This window comes from Loxodonta africana, chromosome 2 (genome assembly GCF_030014295.1).
Source record: "Loxodonta africana isolate mLoxAfr1 chromosome 2, mLoxAfr1.hap2, whole genome shotgun sequence".
NCBI classification, from domain to species: domain Eukaryota; kingdom Metazoa; phylum Chordata; class Mammalia; order Proboscidea; family Elephantidae; genus Loxodonta; species Loxodonta africana.
In genome coordinates, this window is record NC_087343.1 from 87,087,320 (window position 1) to 87,108,102 (window position 20,783).

General features: G+C 37.2%; 1 protein-coding gene across 8 annotated transcripts in view; it reads left to right on the forward strand.

The window, feature by feature from the left end:
- Nucleotides 1-20,783, forward strand: part of ATG10 (autophagy related 10) — a 429,656-nt gene that overhangs the window by 250,666 nt on the left and 158,207 nt on the right. For all 8 annotated transcript variants that reach the window (XM_023545599.2, XM_010588252.3, XM_064273758.1 and 5 more), the window contains one exon: nucleotides 2,805-2,943. In XM_023545599.2, the coding sequence (XP_023401367.2) occupies nucleotides 2,805-2,943 (139 nt within the window). The remainder of the gene's footprint in view (nucleotides 1-2,804; nucleotides 2,944-20,783) is intronic.

The window sequence follows — 20,783 nt, forward strand, 5'->3', positions numbered from 1 at the left end:
TGATTGTATGTGTGTGTGTGTATATGTATATATATATATATACATATACACACACACACATATATTATTGTGTTGGTGAAGAATATTGAATACACAGTGGACTGCCAGAAGAACGAACAAATCTATCTTGGAAGCAGTACAGCCAGAATGCTCCTTAGAAGCAAGGATGGCAAGACTTTGTCTCACCTACTTTGGACATGTTATCAGGGGGGACCAGTCCCTGGAGCAGGACATCATGCTTGGTAAAGGGTCAGCAAAAAACAGAAAGACCCTCCGTGAAATGGATTGACACAGTAGCTGGAACAATGGGCTCAAGCATAGCAACAGTTGTGAGGCTGGCGCAGGACTGGGCAGTGTTTTCTTCTGTTGTACATATACATACATATTTGTCGCCAATTATAGGTTATTATTTCTAATACACAAACAATTTATATAATTCAGAAGCAAAAATGCAAACAAACTAAATATCAGAAAAATGGGCCAAGGGTAAGAATAGGCAAATCACAGAAGAGCATACATTACCAATGAACTTATAAGTAGATAGATGTTCACACTCACTGGTAATCAAGGAAGCAGAAACAACAAAATTGACATTTTTAAACTCATCAGTTGGCAAAAATTAAAAACACAAATAATATTCAGTGTTTATGGGATATGGGAAATGTACATACTCAGGCATTATTCCTGTGAATATAAATTGACATAAGCTTTTTCTGAGGAGAGATTGGCAGGATCTACTGAAAGTTAAAATGCACGTTGGGGAATACAAAGTTTGGTCCAGTAATTCCCCTCTTAGGAATCTGTACCATAGAAAAACAGAAGTGTGCAAAGATATTCATAGCAACATTGTTTGTAGTAGCAGAAAATTATAATCAACCCAAAGTATCTAATAATACGGAAATAGTAAACAGACGGCAGCTTAGGCATACTATGGAATGCTGCGAAGCCATCAAAGAAAGGGCAAAGTGTACAGCACTGACATGGTAGCACATGGGCACGCAGGATGTCCTTGAGTGAAAAGATCGAGTCTAGGAACACGTGTATATGCAGAATGATTTAATCAGAGGTATGTTTTTGTGCCAAAAAAAAAAAAAAATTCTCAGGAAAAAACACACTGGCCTATTAAAAATGGTTACGAATCTGAGGTATGTGGCATGAGGAGAATTTAATTTCTCATTTTATGTACTTATGTAATATTTGCAATTCTTTCTTATCACAAAGATGTAGTGATTTTATCATGTTCAAAAAGAAAAGAAATTATAAATGCTAGACAATTCAATCTTTGGCCAAAAAGAAAGGATTAGGTTAAAGGAATTGCTGTAAAAGAAGCTATAGATACCTAACCAAAAACAAAAACAAAAACCCACTGCCATGGAGTTGATTCCGACTCATAACAACCCTATAGAACAGAGTAGAACTGCCCCATACAGTTTCCAAACAGCGCCTGGCGATTCAAACTGCTGACCTCTTGGTTAGCAGCCATAGCACTTAACCACTATGCCACTAGGGTTCCCATAGATACCTATGCCTAATGAAAATTTAAGAAAAAAGAAAAAATGAACAAACAAAAATCCTTTCTTACTACTGTATTAATTTTCTGTGTCTGGAATGTTTATTTCAGTGATTTCTCTCTGATTATTTAGTTCATTGTGTTGAATTGATGGCATAATCTGGAGTTTTGTGCAAACTATTTTTCAAACCTTTCTGATGGCGATTTATATATTACAGTCTCCCCAGTGAATTGACTGTGAGCAGGGAATTAGTAAAGGAGATACAAATCTAGGAAGTAGTCAGTGGTTTTACTTATCTCCAAGGGAAACCTTATTTTATATTGATAAAATTTGAAATCTATCCTGTGGCTCTTTCCAATTGTTTATTGTTGTTGTAACTGTCTTAATGAGAGGTCGCAACGAGCCACACCAACCTGCTTCATTCCTTTTACTAATTTAATTTCAAAGGAAATTCTTCAACCCAAATAAATACGTGAATGTGAAGGGAATCAGATTCTGACTCAGCGTGTTCTGTTAATTGCTTTCAAACAATAAGACACATTCTTCAGAAACCCCCAGACATAATAAAAAATCAACTTAGAGCGATTTGCTGAAAAGAGAGATGACTATAACTATCTCTGCTTACAGAGCCCTGCTTAAGTTGAACATTAATATTTGCCATCTACTCTATTATAAATCAGGATTTATTGTAGAAATATACCAAAAACAGCACACTCGCAAAAAAAAAAAAAAAAAAAAACAGATTCAGCTCATCTTTTGAGCTATACCTAACAAACTCAACCTCTTGCAAAATAACTTTCTTATTCAAAATGGAACTGGGAATTGTTCAGCACACAATGAATCATCTTTTGGCAAGTACAATAGAATCATCTTTTGGCAAGTACAATAGAATCTTTAGGGACATTTCACAGCCTCTTGTTCAATTGTTAGGATGTTTTTAGCTTTCACAGGTAGGGAAGAAGGTAGCTTGTATAGCTATCATCTTGTTGCTAAAATTGTACGATAAAGATTTTTTAGAGTTGCTGTTGAAGTAGATCTTTTTGCTTTCTGCCTTCCTGTGTCTGCTTTGTCTCTCAGAAACAATCTGGAACGCTAATGTTTTCTGGTTTTATTATTTACCCAGTATTCAAACGTTAAACATTGATATGGGAAACTCCCTTTTCCTTACCTCATTTCCCTATATTTATTTAACTGTTACTCTGCAGGATGAAAATCTCATTTTCTTTCCCTGTCTGTGTTAGTATACTTTTTTATTGACAAACACATTTTGTTTTCATTTTTGCTTTTTTTCAGGAGGCTTTAGAGCTGCCCCTTGATGATTTTGAAGTGCTCGAGACTGCAGCGGCATCGGAAGTGATTAAATACGAGTATCATGTCTTGTATTCCTGTAGCTACCAAGTGCCTGTGCTTTACTTCAGGGCAAGCTTTTTAGGTAAGACCGTGTCTGATGCTAAAAGTAAATTCATAACATTTACATAGAAGGCAGAACACATATTTGGAAAATTATTCTTGAGAAGAAAAAAAAAAAAATAAGAGTTAAAAATAAGAAAACTGTGGGTGAGGTAAGGTTTTACCAGTAAATTTTCTCATGCTTCAGAAAGAGTATCAAGACTTCAGAGTGAATGATATCATCCCAGCCTTAAGTCTGATCTTCAGATTCTTGGCATCCTGCCCAAGGTTGACTAAGCCCCCTAGCCCTTTTTTTCAAACAAGTAGGAACAACTTAAAGCTACAATGTTTATTTACTTCTACATTTACACTACAAATCCCTTCCTATTTCAAGTGATCCCATTAACTGAAAAGCTCCAATGCCTTTCTCCCCGAAACCTAATCATTATTTCAAGAACCGTTTATCAATTAGCTTAAGCTCTGTTTAAAAATAGCATGAGTATTTCCTTTGGCCATCTATACATCTCGAATGCCTTTACTTCCTCTACTGCTGTTACTCAACTTATTTCCCCCCTGCCATGAAGGTGGAACACCCTGTCTCCTTTGAGGCCTTTGCTAATACAGCTTATTTAATCACCAGCCACATGCAGGCTCCTCCTGCAGTGCCTGGTGACTCCTCCTTAATGCCCACCAACTAAACGGGGTCAGCCTTGTGAAGCCCTGCCACCCTGGGCTCAGAGACCAGGAGGACGCCCTTTGCGACGCACCCCTTACCCTGTTTCTCCTTTACTCTCTGGCCTTATCAGTAGTATTTTACATTTTGAACAGGCTTCTAACTTCTTCTGGGTAGCTAAGACATCTGAATTTAACCAGTGATATTTTATTTTTAATTAAAAAGTAGCTTAAGCTGCTTCGAATCTGTATTTGGTAGATTTAATCACTTGCTGCCTTATATTGTTTAATGGTCTCTAATTTTGCAGTGTTGGCGGTTTAACAAGCACTTAGGATTTAAAACACAAGAACAAATTCCCATAGACTCCCTAGTGAGAAGATTTTAATCTGAGGTGCAGTTCCTAAGAACTGACAATTTGGGGTAAATTTTCAACAGGGGACATGGGGAATTGAGGACACCGATAGTTCACTAATTCACAAACTCTTCCTGCAGATTTATCCCGATGGTTATCACAAGCAGTTAAGACACTCACGTTATTGAAATTATACTTGGTTTGGAGCCCAGAGGTTAAAGAATGTTTCTTGTCAGTGAGCTGGGCTATACCAAAAAGTAGAAGGAGTTATATTTATTTACCAAGGGAAGGAAATTATCTTTCTTGGTTTTGGTTTGCACTGACTCTAGCCAGTACCTTCTAGATTCAAAGACATGTCGAGGCTGCAGGTAGAGGAAATAGGACCCTACTTTTTCAGTACTGTACTTTCATATACTGTAATTAGTATTCACCATAAGCAGTTAATCACCAGAGAAGAGCTCCCAGAGACAAAACAAGTTGTTTAGCTTGTCGGCATTAGGGAATCAGAGGTGTTGAAACATGACTGCTTCTAGCTGGAAGTGGGTCTTGCTGAAGCCGGTGGATGAGCTCATGCGTGCGCTTTGCTCTTATGTGCCAACAGCTCCCCTTACAGTTCAGCTCAGTAATTGTTCCTGCAAGTCCAATTATATTTTAATGACATATAGAGACTTCCTAAGATCCTTTCTCCACGATGGTTTTCTGTTTCTTAAAAACAGTATTCTTGGCCTCTCTTTATCTAATTGTGAAATACCCTTCATATTTGCTTAATAAAGGAAAACCAACACAAGTCATTTATTTTATACACAGGCATTCTTTGCTCTCTGCCCTCACCCCCTCATCTATTTTGTGTTGTATAGAATGGGCATAGGATTTTTTTTTTTTTCAGTCCACAATTTATTTAGTGCTGATTCAGGTGCATGAAAGTATCAAAGTTAATTTTTGCAAAGCCTACTGAGTTTTTCTTGTAGAGGAACATGAAAAAAATTTTTTTTTCTTTTATCGTATTCTAAGAATTTATCTTCTCTTTTCTACCTAGCTTCACCTAATGGGTGTTCTAAAAATGTGTCACCCTTTTGTCTGGAATTCATTCATTCCCCTCAGTCCATTCTACTTTCTTAGGATATCTAATCATTCTGGCCCTTCATCTGTTTGTTAAACAAACAATCTCTGTCAGTGGGGAAGGGATTCCTAATGCCTCCCTCTTATTCCAGGTCCAGATTTTTCTTTGTCTCATTCGAAGAAAGTTCCGACCTAGAAAGAAGATAGCTATAAAATTTCTGGCCCAGGGGTCTTTTTCATTGCTTCAAAAATAGCTCACTTTGCCTTGTTTTTGACAGATATTTAGAATTTCTTTTGTATCTGTATGTTACTAAAATTTAATTTCTCTGCATTGCCCTGAATTGGCTTTCTGTACCTTTTCCTAGGAAAAACAAGTAGCAAGTAGTTCCATTTAAACAGATATTACTCATTCTTTTTATCAGCTAACTTAGATTCCAGAAGAAATCTTATTCTGTTTGTTGTAATGCACATCCACTGGACTGTGAGTTCTTCTTATTCATGTGTATATGGTGCAGTATTTACTAGGTCAACTGCTGCCCACGTAGTTGCTAAATGCCGCCTGCTTTTTGTTACTCCCATGTCATATCATCTTATAGCACTAGTTGTACTATAACAGAGATTGAGCTGAAAGCTAGGGTTCTACGGAAAAAAGAAGAAGGGAATTAATATTGAATACCTATAAAATGATAGGCTTTATTCATGGCTGTGTGGTGATGGGGGGGGTAAATATATATTTATACACACACACACACACACACACGCACACGTGCGAGCCCTGGTGGCACAGTGGTTAAGAGCTCAGCTGCTAACCAAAAGGTCAGCAGTTGAAATTCACCAGCTGCTCTTTGGAAACCTTATGGAGCAATTCTACTCTGTCCTATAGAGTTGCTGTGAATCGGAATCGACTGAATGGCAACGAGTTTGGTTTTGGTTTTTTATATATTAATTTATCTTACTCATTTTAATGCCCACAGTATCAGCTATGACACAGTATCAATGAACGTTTATTGACTGAAACTGAATGAACCAATAATGAAGAATTTCTAACAATTTCTTAATAGAGTCCAAAGACTGAAACACTGTATTGGTGGCTAGTTTGAACTGCTATGATGGGTTATAAAGAAGTAGTACCCTTGTCTCCAGGAGACCCAGGAGCAAACTATCTATCTTTACTCTTTAGTCTGTCAGTTATCAGTGATTGCAGGACTAGTTGACTGAGGAAGATAGAAAGTCCCGAAGATTCAAAAGTGGGCATCCAGACTACCTAAGCAACTGTCCTATGTCTATGAACACATATTTTCAGTTGATCCTTGAAGGTGAATAGGCAAGGTGAGATGGCATTCTGTTTGAGTGCCTCTCATTTCTACTACCTGGACATACAGGAGGAGCTCTCCTCCCGAGGGGGTAACGTGGATTTAAGAGAAGACATAAGTCCATGTCAACATTCTTTTTTTCTCTGACTACTCTTGATACTGTAGGTTTGGGAGAGGTAGTGAGACACTGGAGATACCATTTGCCACTGAGGAAGAGGTAGTTCCATTTCTGTTAAGTAATAATAATACTAACCTACATTTGAATAGTGCTTTTTTTTGTAGTTTCTGTAGTTCATTTCCACCTAGTATTGCATTGATATTCCCAATTGCCCACAATTTTTGGAGATACTTTGTTAAATTATTTGTATCCTGCCATCCCCTTTTTATGTCCTGTTTTCTCTTTTGGGGGTTTAGCTTTTTTCAAAAGCTGCTGGCAAACATTGGAAATATGGTAAAAATTAGACATATACAGAATAGCTTTTGGCTTTGTCAAAGTCCTGAACTTAAATATTTTTCCCTTAGACTGTAACTAGAGATTTCTGTATTTATTTCAGCTTGAATTCTGATTCATTTCTTCCCTGTTTCTCTTTCTTCCTTTGTTGACAATCTCTACTGAAAAACAGACCAAATGGTTCCTCTCGTTTTCAAAATATTTAATTCTTCAGCTGACGTACAGGTTTTTCTTGGGAACCGTTTTGACATATTTCTTTAATTAGTCAGAAGGGCTGCTTTTTAATAGGAAAGGAAACATTTCTTCCATTCAGCAATGGAAGTTCTGTACTTTCTGATTATCCATTCTGTCACTGGCCCAAGTAATAAGGATATACAATTAAGGATATAGATATAGAATAAGAATATAGATATAGAATTAAAGATACAGCCTAGATATTTTATGTAGAAGACTTGTCCACCTGTTATAAACCAGAAGAATGCTTATGGAGAAACACAATAAAATAAATAGTCAAAGAAGTCCTTCTCAAAGGCAGCATGAACCAAACCAGGATAAAGGAAAAACAATGGAAAGAAAGTTTGAAACTGAAAGCCTTTGGAATGCAGAGAAGAAAATGGCAGGAAAACAGGAAAGATGGAGGAGGTTAGAAAAAGTTGTTGAATACTAGTAGAATATCCATAGTTTGTTCAACAACTTGCAAGGCAACTTAACAGATTGACTTTTTCGAAGATAGTGGGAAACACGTTGCAGAAAGAGAAAAGGGTGGGAGCAAAGATGTGGGGCTGGGTAGATCACGGCATATCTGGGGAACTGTGAGAGGCCAGTTTGGAGCAGGGTTTTTCTTAAGATATATTGTGGAAGAAATGGTCGAAGAGATAGGTTGAGGCCAAATTATGGAAGAGATAATGCAATGAGAAGAGGCTGGGGACTATTTATATAACAGAAAAAAAAAAAAAAAAGGGAAAGAGATTGAATAAAAGTGAGTGGAACCAAGTGAGGGATATCCTGGAGTAGAAATTATGTTTTAAGGAAAATAGGAATTTGGCTTGTTGTTTTTTGGTTGCTCTTAGCATTATTACATTTTTTAATAACAATCTCTTAGAGAAAACAAGCTGGAAAGAACGTATTTTCAGGGAAAAAGTATCATTGTCAGTACAGTGAGAGTTAAGACAGCTTGTTGAACAGGGGGGGAAAAAAAAACATGCATTAGAGTGGTACTTAAAGACTTAAGCAAAAATGATTCCAGTTAATTTTTACAATGAGCGTAAGATAGAAAATGATTTGACAGGTAATTTAATTTAGAGTCTTATTTGATTGTAAAGAAGGTTTAAGAAAGTTCATGTGTGCTGACTATATTTATGTAAACAGTAGATCTAGCCAAAGTCGTAATAATGAAATAGTACATGAATTTCGGTGGATTAATAGGAGATTTCATTCTAATAAATGAAATTTGAAGAGCAAACAGTGAAAGCTATTAAGAAAAATAATGAAAAATTATTTAACTAATATAAATATATTCAAACTGAAGAGTTGAAATAATTGAGGAAATTTAATGAGAATTATTTGTTGAACCATGAAAATGTTTGACACATTGTGGGGAATTAGGGTAGAAGTAAGATGCTGGGTTAGAACATAGAATGGGACTGGAATTTCATTGAAAAATTAAGCTCTGGTTTAAAAATGTTTTCAAGGATAAGTGTTAAAGAAATGTGAAACAAAACTACAGGGGCAGCTACTTAGGCAACACATACTGCATACCCCAAAAGGGACAGATTTTAAATGGATCCAGAGTTCTGGAAGAGGATGATGTAAGAGGTAAGTGAATTTATTTTTTTACCTGCAAGAGACTATACTTTAGCTTTCCTGGGCAGATGAATGTTTGTGTTGTGGTCCACATAGAAGAAACATCTTGGTAAAATGAGCCCTGTTTGAAACATCCATTAAAACATATGTGAGTGCCTACTGTGTGCACAGCATAAAAAGTCATCAGTCTGCTTTGAAAGAATGCTGAAAAACTGGTTTATTGCACTTCTCTTCCTTTAAAATCATCAAAGCAGGGTTCTTAAAATCTGTATATAATGTGCTGTGCTGAGAAGGCCAAGGCTGCATTCTCCATTGGAAGGGGACCTAGTTGGATGTGGAATAAGGATGGTCAAGGTGCTGGTCTAGGAGTGTTCAAACATGAGTAATAGGTCCATGTTCTGCGAGTATTGAAAGTTAAAAGAAGCCAGGGGTCCAAAATGCTTAGTACTGAGGTACCAGACCTAGAGATTAGGATCAAAACCTCAGAATACTTTGGATGGGATTAAAAGTAGAGTGTCTTCTACGTTAGAACCAGGAGACCTAAAGTTGTAGATATTCACCTGGTAATATGGCCCAAACTTCTCAGATTTCTTGATGATTTAGTGATATCTCAGTGTTGATGTCTGGGGTATATTGTAAACATATGTTGCTTCCTTTGGGACATTTCCTGATTCATGAATTCCTCAAGAAGATTGATTGTAAATGTACTTCTAGATAACTTGCATTTGTATAAGTTTTTTAATATAGTGCATGGATAGTTTAAGTGACTCAAAATTACTCCTCTGTGTGCATATTTCTCAAACAGATTGTAAAATTATATTGTTTCTCTTTGTCCACCTTCTCTGAAGCGAACTCTAAGTCTTAATGTCCTCTCTAACACTAACTGAAAATGCAGACTTCTTCCTCTGAGCCTGACCACTAGATCTAGGTCAGATCTCAGAAGTTAAAGGGCACAGTCCTCCAAAACTGCCAAGTCAGTCCAAGACTTCAGATGCCAGCCACAAACTTGGGGTTCCCTATGACACCCTCACTTCTGACCTGCTGGCTACACATTTGGGAATTCCCATTACCCCTCAGGTTGAATAATTCACTGGAATGACTCACAGAGTTTAGGAAACCATTGTAGTTTTACTATAGAAAAAATGATACAAATGAAAGACATGTAGAGTGAAGTCTGAGATGGTGCCCAATGTGATGCTTCCCTATTCCCAAAAGGGACACATCCCCCTCCCAAGCACCAGTGTCTGTCACCAACCAGGAAGCTCTCTGAGCTTCAGTGTCCAGAATTTTTAATGGTGTTTCATTAGGTAGACATGATTGATTGAACCGTTGCCCATGTGGTTGAACTTAACCTCCACCCCTTCTACCCTGGGGTTGGGCTGATATCATGTGGTGAGTCTTTCTGCCCGGGCTAGCCTCCACCTATGAGTCACCTCATTATCTTAACCTGTGAGGTAGTTGTGATCTGGGGCCCCTTCATGAATAACGAAGACTCCAGTCACTGGTGAAATTCTAAGAATCTAGAGATTACCTCCCTCACCCAGGAATAAAGACCAAATTCTTTGAGTATATCCCACAAATATACATAAACTTTCTCATGTAATTTTTAAAAAGTTTTATTTTTATTTTCTATTCAAAATTACTAAACAAATGTAACATTTTAAAATTTGGGCTGATAATTTTGAAAATAGATAATTATTAAACTAGACTTTTAAACCATCTATTTGTGCTGTATTAGTTAAGAATATTTGGTTACAAATAATTGAACCTGACCATGGTAAGCGGAAAACTTATTGGAAGGATAGCTCATAAAGTCAAATGACAAGCTGAGGAGATGTTTAGTTTCCTTTGGTTTTAGTGTTGGGACATGGGACTCTGCCTCCTGCTTACTTTGGAATTTCTCTCCTAAATCAGAAGTATGTTTGAATACTGAGAAATGCTATATCTATTATATATGCATTTGCCTAATGCTATGGATTTACATAAGTATGAGGAGGTTTTTTTAATATAAATCCAAAGCATTTAATCAATAAATTTTTTATCCTGATTGTTCAGTCTTTATTCTTAGTAAAATTGTGCCAATTTTTCTAGAAATAATGTTGAACTTTCATCTATCCAATCATTTGAAAATATTTTTGCCAGAGGCATGAGGACATTTCCAAAATGCAGAGACAAATAAGGCAAATCAGAAATAGGTGATGCCTTCAAGGAACTTATAGTCTAGTGAGGGAGACAAGACAGGTGTGCAATTTACTGCAACCAGTATTATCTGTTAAGGGCCATAAGGTGTAAAGAGCATCACAGGTTTCAGAAGGCTGATATTAATTTGAGCTGGAATGATTAAGAGAGGCCCTGATTGGACATGGGATTTGTCCATGCAGTGATGGGACTAAGGGCAGGCCATGCATAGTAAGAAAACCTAGGTTAGGCAGTATCGGTGGAGACTACTCGTAGGAAACCCTGGTGGTGTAGTGGTTAAGCGCTATGGCTGCTAACCAAGAGGTCAGCAGTTCGAATCTGCCAGGCGCTCCTTGGAAACTCTTGGGGCAGTTCTACTTTGTTCTATAGGGTTGCTATGAGTTGGAATCGGCTTGACGGCAGTGGGTTTTGGTTTTTGGTTTTACTAGTAGCAGCAGCAATAACAACACAACTAGTGTGTGGGTATCACTTTGTAGTTTACAGAGAGCTCCGGCATACAAAGACATGTTGTTAGGTGCCTTGGAGTTGTCTCCACTCATGGTGACTTTATGTATAACACTATGAAACTAGACTCAGTCCTGAGCCATCTTGATGATCTTTGGTATGTCTGAGTCCATTGTTCTGGCTATTTTGTTGATCTGTCTGATTGAGGATTTCCCTCATTTTTGCTGACCCTCTACCAACCATAATGTCCTTTTCTAGCGATTGGTCTTTTCTGATGATGTGTGCAAAGTATGCAAGATGAAGTTTTGTCATTCTTGCTTCTAAGAAGCATCCCGATTGTATTTCTTCTAAGATCAATTTGTTTGTTCTTCTGGAAGTCCGTGGTATATTCAGTATTCTTTGCCAACATTTCAGTTCGAATATATCAGTTCTTCTTCTGTCTTCCTTTTTATTGTCCAGATTTTGCATGAAAACTTTATGAATAGTAACAGAACAAAGACGGACAGTGGTGAAAACTGTAGGGTCTGGTGTTCTGATTCCTAGCTCTGCTGCTTTTTAACTGTGTGACTTTGAGCAAGTTCCTGAACTTTTCTGTTTCCTCTTGTATCATTTGAAAAATAAAATCGAGATAATAATAATAATACCTACTCCGTTGAATTGTGAGGATTATGAATTAATATATGAAACCAGGCTTGGCACATTGTACCCTTGAATATTAGAAGCTGAATTGTGCATCTTGATCCTCACAATAATATTGTGAGGTAGGAACCGTTACCATCCTCATGTACAGAAATAAAAACTGAGCGCTTGGAGAGACAAAATGGTCTACCCAAGGGCACATAGAAAACAATGGAATTAGGGGTTAAACTCTATAGCTTATTTTTATCTGCACCAAACTGTCATTCAGATACCTTTACTAATAAATTTAAGAAACATACCAACTAAATTAACTAGTTGATTTTATACATAAGTTAAAAAAGTTGCCGTAATCTGTATTTTCAACATTGTTATTCAGTTTTTTCAAGATTAATAAAGATACAAAATGCTAACCATGTATGTAGGAATAAATTTAAAAAATTAACAGAATTAGCCAGCATTGTAGCTGATATGAATGTACATGAACAATTAACACTCATTTCATATCACAATATAATTTTCTCACTGAAGCAAAAATGAATTTTCCCCTTTGGTGGAGCATCAGCTCTGCCTCTCTGTGAATATGACATGAATTTTTATGTCCTCTAAAGCTCTGCTGAAGACAATATATAGAATAATGACATATTTCATTGTGAAAAATCCATGGTTTCGTTTTTACTTCTAGTGACCACATTCAGCACATTATTCTTAAGCTTACTCCGAATAATTTACATTCTCTCTAATCTTCACTTTAGGAGCTGTGCAATTTTAGTGAAACCACACCCAGTAAGGATAAAGGTGACTTCAGTGTGCTTGTGTGAGAGTTAGGCAGTGCTGGTGAAATATCTCATGCTGTTATTTGATTCATGAAAACTAATAGCCCTGAGAAATTTAATTTAGAAAGCTGCATATTTTGGGTAATATATAGATTACTTGACATGTAGGTTATTATTCAATTGAGAGATTTTATATGAAAATGTTAAATTAAATAATACTGGCAGGTGCTAAAGATTATACTTTTTAATTATTCTATTTTCATCCAATGCCTCTTTTTTTCTCACTGACATTTTTAGGTTGCACTCAGGACATTTGCTATGGATTGAACTCTGTCTCTCAAAAATACCTGTTGTAAATCCTTATCCCTATGCTTGTGGCTATAATCCCTTTTGGCAATTGGTTGTCTTTGTTATGTTGATGAGGCAGGATTAGTGTAGTGTATATCTTGAGTCAATCTGTTTTGAGATATAAAAGAGATTAAATGCAAGCTATCAAGTAGGAGGTGGGGGAGGAGAGATACTAAGCCACATGAAGATTGCCCATGAGCAGAAGCTCAAAAAGAGACAAGGACCCTCCTCCAGAACAGAGAGAGGGAGAAATCCTTTCCCTAGAGCCAGCACCTTGAATTTGGATTTGAACCTCCTAAACTGTGAGAAAATTGTTTCTGTTTATTAAAGCCGCCCATCTGTGGTATTTCTGTTAGAGCAACACTGGATAACTAAGACACTATTTCTTTAGCTTAAATGTGTATCATCATTCTATGGTGATTCAGGCACATAGTAGGCACTCAGTAAACACTTGTTAAATGAGTGACTTTAATTTATCATGCCTACACCATTGGCATGGCACTTTATAGGTTGCTGCTAAAATTATTTTGTATTGTACTTCAAACTTTCAAGTGTTCAAGGGCTTTTACTTAGCCTTAACGTGATTAATGAGATTTCTAAGCATGTTAAAATTGGTCCTATCTTAGGTTTGAAACTAGAAAGTTGTTAATTGAATGACCGAATATGCTTATGTCTCCTCTGACTGAGGCCAGACCTCCCCCGACCCTTACCCCCTCCCCCAAAAAAACAGCGTGGCTTAAAATTTCTGATTGGAAATACCCTGAACTGAACATGTAGGTATATAACAAGCTCATGAAAGTTATTTAACTGAGTATTTATATATGCTCACCTTTTAATTTCAAGTTAAAGTTTTGGGGCTTCAGTTTTCATAAAGGAGTATATACAAAGCCCTATTTAAACTCTGTTCCTATGATGCAGTTCTTTATGTTTTATTATTCCAGTTCAGTGGTTCCAGTGGGATTTCTGAAGGCTTCATTTTTCTTTTGAAATAATTAGAGTCACATTCATATTTGAATATATTTTAGGCATCACCAGTGTATGACAGGGCTTTGAAGATATTGCAATTAGGCCAAACCTTTTAGTTTTTGTATAAAAGATCAGAAAGCTAACTTTTATATGTCTTTGGTCATGAAGGTGTGAACTATAACTAGACAAACCAATGATGAAGGCTTAGGGAAAATAACCCACATCATAATTCTTTAAGTCATTACTGTCATTTTTGTTTATGACAAAGCTATATTTATACTACAAATGGTCTGCAGAAACTAAGAGATTAATGAAGATACAGGGGACAAGCAAAATTATAGACTCATGCTTACAGTACTGCCATTACTTAACATATTTTCGGAACTGCTGGTTTTGAAACTTTTTCCAGTCCCTGTGACCAAAATTTGGCAGACAGTTGCCTGTGAAAGGTGAATTTATTTTGAAACAACAAAATAATTTGAAACAAAATATGAGGAATAAAATGTGTATACATTTTTCCTTTGATAAAAATGTATTTGTGCCTATAAAATAATTAGTTTCTCATCCGGCTCTGAAGACAGTTCCAAAGGAACAGTTCCAGTGACAGCTTTACAACATTGTCGGTAGAAGTAGTCGTTGAATTTGTTGAATAGTCAGGTAACCTCCCCAGGTGACTATTTGGAAGAACAGTGCTGTTTTGAATATTTAAGACCTGATATGCTTGTTTGAAACACCGAAATTCTAATATTTATAGTCTCGCTAGACTTAGCATGCCACCATCAGAAGGTGCCAAACACAGAACCTCAGCAGAGATTAGAGACTGTGTTGGGCCTCGAGATAAAACCAGATTATGGACCTCTAAGAAGCAAATATTTTGGCAATGGTTGATGTTCCTCAGTCTTCCTAAGGGGGTTAGGTTTTGAAAGTATAGTTTGGAGAGACTATTCATAGAAATTACAACTATGTGAGCCATCTCAAGCAGAATGGCCTTCAGATGCATCATCATGGGAGGTTACGTTCTGTTATATTACCAACTTTTCCATCAGTTCCACTCTGATCAATAGAGTCTACCCTACAAACAAAGTTCTGGTTGCAAGAATCAGAAAACCACTTAAGCTAGTTCAGAAAATTGGGTTGAGAAGAGAATAGGGCTTCTTGTAAAGAAAAAGGCAACTCACAGAAATAAAGCTTAGATAGGCCTCATTGGGACTACAGTCAGTAGTTCCACTGAGGTGGGTACTTCCTCAGCCCCTTGTCTTTGCCTTTCTGTATATAGCTATACTGTTCTCTCTCTACAGATCACCTTCTGCTACATAATTCTGACTTCTATGTCCCCATAATTTGGGCTTGTACAGCATCATCCCTGTTCCATATTTTACACCATCTGACAGGCCCAGTACTGCCGCCATTCATCTAGACGCTAGGAATATAGTAGGGATCCATACAGTCAAGGTTCCTACCTACATGAAGACTACATTCTAGGTGTGGGAGACCACTAACTGATGCATAAACAAGACAATAAAATAGTAATCAGAAAGTGATATATTCAGTGAAGAAAACAAGCATTTGTGTCTCAGTTCAACTTCTTGTGAGAAACAGAGACTATGAACCTTTTCACACATATGTCAGATAATGTTATTGCCCTATGCAAAACCCTGCAGTGGTTCTTCATTTTACCCAGTAAAAATCAATGTCTTTCTTAGAAGAAAATAGTAAATCTTCCTGACCTTGAATTAGGCAAAACCTTTTAAGGTATAAATTCAAAATCATAAGTGACAAAGAAAAAATAGATAAATTGTACTTTATCAAAATTTTAAAAATCTGTGCTTCAAAGAACAACATCAAGCAAGTGAAAAGACAACACACAGAATTAGGGAAAATATTTGCAAATAATATATCTGATCAGGGACTTCTATGTAGAATATACAGAGAATTCTTACAACTCAAAAATAAGACAACTAACCTAATTCAAAAATGGGAAAAGGATCAAAATAGATATTTCTCCAAATAAGATGTACAGATGACCAGTAAGCATATGAAAAGGTACTCAGCTTCACTTGTAATCAGGGAAAACGCATACCAAAACCACAATGAGCAGAGTATGGAGCGAGATGATAGTGTGAGAAGCTGCGCATTCCCATTCCCCTATAAAAACACCAAAAAAAAAAAAAAAAAACAGAAAATGGCAGAATGAACTTTGTCAGAACTCTGAAAACCAGTAAAAAATTACAACGACTAAGCAGTGCAGAATCATGAAAAAGGAGATATCTAAATGATAAGAAAAGTTTGGTTTTCTACAGACCTGAGCCCCACTTCCTCCCTGACTTGGGATGGCCATCTTGAAGTGGTAGTGGCTAACCAGAAAGGGAGCTTAGATTCTGGCTCTAGATGGAGTATAACAGAGTTTATTACCAAATTATTATGTGTGTCTGTTTTAACTTGTCTGGGGGCTGCTTGAAGAACTGAAGCAAAATGCCTGTCTCTGGCCAGTCTAAAAACTCACCTAGAGTGGAGGGGCAGTAAACAGTGCCAAAAGGCTGTAACACCTATAGCTGACTGGGGCTAAAGAGTGCTATTAAGGCAGACAGTAGGTACCTAAAGACAGGAAAGAGACTCAAGAAGAGAATTTCTTTCAGAAAGTAAGATTTTCAAAAGCATCATGTATATGGGAGAATTGAGAAAGCCATTCATATGCCCAGGGCAGGGTGCATGGTCTGAAATGACCTGAGAAGACTTTATGCCTTCACCTCATGCTGATCCTTAGGCTCAGCACAAACCTGACTAAGTGTTGAAAAAGGGTCTATGATGCAGATTCAATTTGCAAAGTCCAAGAGAGGTTTTTGTTTTTCCCCTGGCATTCAAGGAAATCTCTGTCGAAACACTTCTGAACGCAAGCTACAGAGACTTCAGTGTCCACATATGTCCAGGAAGGCAGTCTTTGCAAATGGGTAGGGAAAGTCACTAAACACGTGGACTACAACAGCCTTCAATAATTAAAAAATATAATAATATTAAAAAAGAAAAAGCAAACTCTGAGGAAGGGAAGAATCTAATTTACAAAGTCACCACATTGTAATATTCCAATGTTAAATTTTCAATAAAAAAATCATGAGACATACAAAAAAGGATGGCCCAATCAAAAAAGCAAAGTAAAGCAACAGAAATCATCCCCAGGAAGCCCAGATAATGGACTTACTACATAAAGATTTTAAAGTAGAAGTATTAAATATACTCAAACAGCTAAAGGAAAACATGGACAAAAAGCTATAGGAAACCAAGAAAATGGTACGTGAACAAAATTAGAATTACAGTAAAGTTAGAAATTTTAAAAGAAACCAAATAGAAATACTAGAGTCAAAAAGTTTAATAACTGAATTAAAGAAAAAAATTCTCCGCGAGGGTTCAACAGCAGATATGAACTGGCAGAAGAAAGAATTAGCAAAGTTGAAGATAGACCAATTGAAATATTAACCCTGAGGAGCAAAAAGAAAAAGGACTGAAGAAAAGTGAACACAGCCTAAGGGACTTGTGGGACACCATCAAGAGGAGCAATATATACATTATGGTAGTCCCAGGAAGAGAAGAGAGACAAAGAGGAAGAAGGAATATTTGAAAAAATGGTGGCCAAAAAATTTGACAAAAGGTGTGAATCTACATATCCAAGAAGCTTAATGAACTCCAAGTTGGATAAATTCAAAGACATCCACACCAAGACACATGATTTAATCAAACTCTTGAAAACCATAGACACAATGAGAGAACCTTGAAAGCAGTGAGAAATGTGAATTGTCACGTACAAGGGATCCTCAATAAGGTTAAATACAATTTCTCCTCAGAAACCATGGGGCCAGAAGGCAGTGGGATGACATATTTAAAGTGCTGAAAAAAAAAGAACTATAAGCCAAAAATTCTATATCTGGCAAAACTGTCCTTCAAAAATGAGGACAAAATTAATGCATTCCCAGATAAGCAAATGGAGACATTACTATTGCCCCTACAGAAATAAAAAAGATTATAAGAAAACACTATGAATGTTTGTACACTAACAAATTATATTTAAAAAAAAAAGTTGCCGTCAAGAGGGTTCTGACTCATAGCAACCCTACAGGACAGAGTAGAACTGCCCCAGAATGTCTCCAAGGAGTGGCTGGTGGATTTGAAACGCTGACCTTTTGGTTAGCCGCTGAATGCTTAACCACTGCACTGTCAGGGGTAACAAATTAGATAATCCAGATGAAAGGGACAAATTCCTAGAAACACACAAACTAGCTAAATTGACTCAAGAACAAATAGAAAATATCAACAGACCTGTAACAAATGAAGAAACCAAATTAGTTATAAACACCTCCCAACAGAAAATAGTCCAGGACCAGGTGGCTTCACTGGTGAATTCTAACAAACATTTAGAGAAAAAATTAACATCAAACCTTCTCAAACTCTTTCAAAAAATATAAGAAGTGGGAACATTTCCTAACTTATTTTAGGAGGCCAAAATTACCCTGATACCAAAGCCAGAAAAGACACCACAAGAAAGGAAAACCAATATCACTTCCGAATATGATGAAGAAATCCTCAACAAAATACTAGCAAACCAAATCCAAAAGCATATTAAAAGGATTATACACTATTATACATCTATTTCTAAAATCCCATAGCTTCATATTCCCTTACCCCAGGGAGAACCTTCATGTGGTGGGATCCTAGTTCTTCTGACTTGAATTTAAACAGTTATTTTTCTCTTTGACTTAGTAATTCCACTCTTGGGAATTTATCAAAAAGAAATAGTTCAAAAGGAGAAAAATTGTTACAGCTTACATAGAAACTACTTTGTCCCAGGCATTGTTTAAAAACTGTTAATACTTTTTTGTATGTGTGTGTTTTAGGTGAAAGTTTACAATGCAAACTAGTTTTTCATTCAAAAATTTTACATACAAAATGTTTTGTGACATTAGTTGCAATCCTCACAATGTGTCGGCACTCTCCCCCTTTCCCTTTCCACCTTGGGTTCTCAGTGTCCATTCATCCAGTTTTCCTGTCCCTTTCTGACTTCTTATATTTGCTTTTGGGCAGGTGTTGCCCATTTAGTCTAGTATACTTGATTGAACTAAGAAACACATTCCTCACATGTGTTACTGTCTGTTTTATAGGTTTGTCTGATCTTTGGCTCAAAGGTGGACTTCAGGAGTGGCTTCAGTTCTGAGTTAGCAGGGTAAAAGCTGGTAGTACTTTTAAATGACCAACAGTAGAGGAATGCTTAAATACCTTGAGGTTAATCATCTTAGTACAATATCCTGCAACCAGTAAAATTATAACAATGACTTTTTTTTTTTTAACAATTTTTATTGTGCTTTAACTGAAAGTTTATAAATCAAATCGGTCTCTCACACAAAAACCCATATACACCTTGCTACACACTCCCAATTACTCCCCCCTAATGAGACAGCCTGCTCTCTCCCTCCACTCTCTCTTTTCGTGTCCATTTTGCCAGCTTCTAACCCCCTCCACCCTCTCATCTCCCCTACAGGCAGGAGATGCCAACATAGACTCAAGTGTCCACCTGATCCAAGAAGCTCACTTCTCACCAGCATCCCTCTCCAACCCACTGTCCAGTCCAATCCATGTCTGAAGAGTTGGCTTCGGGAATGGTTCCTGTCCTGGGCCAACAGAAGGTCTGGGGCCCATGACCACTGGGGTACTTCTAGCCTCAGTCAGACCATTAAGTCTGGTCTTATGAGAATTTGGGGTCTGCATCCCACTGCTCTCCTGCTCCCTCAGGGGTTCTCTGTTGGGTTCCCTGTCAGGGCAGTCATCAGTTGTAGCCGGGCACCATCTAGTTTTTCTGGTCTCAGGATGATGTAGTCTCTGGTTCATGTGGCCCTTTCTGTTTCTTGGTCTCGTAATTGCCTTGTGTCTTTGGTGTTCTTCATTCTCCTTTGATCCAGGTGGGTTCAGACCAACTGATGCATCTTAGATGACTGCTTGCTAGTGTTTAAGACCCCAGACGCCCAGATGCAGAATGTTTTCTTAATAGATTTTATTATGCCAACTGACTTAGATGTCCCCTGAAAACATGGTCCCCAGACCCCTGCCCCTGCTACGCTGGCCTTCGAAGCATTCAGTTTATTCAGGAAACTTCTTTGCTTTTGGTTTAGTCCAATTGTGCTGACCTCCCCTGTATTGTGTGCTGTCTTTCCCTTTACCTAAAGTAGCTCTTCTCTACTATCTAATTAGTGAATGCCCCTCTCCCACCTCCCCTCCCTCCCCCCTCTCGTAACCACAAAAGAATGTTTTCTTCTCAGTTTAAACTATTTCTCAAGTTCTTATAATAGTGGTCTTATACAATATTTGTCCTTTTGCAACTGACTAATTTCACTCAGCATAATGCCTTCCAGATTCCTCCATGTTATGAAATGTTTCACAGATTCCTCACTGTTCTTTATCGATGCATGGTATTCCATTGTGTGAATATACCATAATTTATTTATCCATTCATCTGTTGATGGGCACCTTGGTTGCTTCCATCTTTTTGCTATTGTAGACAGTGCTGCAATAAACATGGGTGTGCATGTATCTGTTCGTGTAAAGGCTCTTATTTCTCTAGGATATATTACAAGGAGTGGGATTGCCGGATCGTATGGTAGTTCTATTTCTAGCTTTTTAAGGAAGCACCAAATCGATTTCCAAAGTGGTTGTACCATTTGACATTCCCACCAGCAGTGTAGAAGTGTTCCAATCTCTCCACAGCCTCTCCAACATTTATTATTTTGTGTTTTTTGGATTAATGCCGGCCTTGTTGGAGTGAGATGAAATCTCATTGTAGTTTTGATCTGCATTTCTCTAATGGCTGATGATCATGAACATTT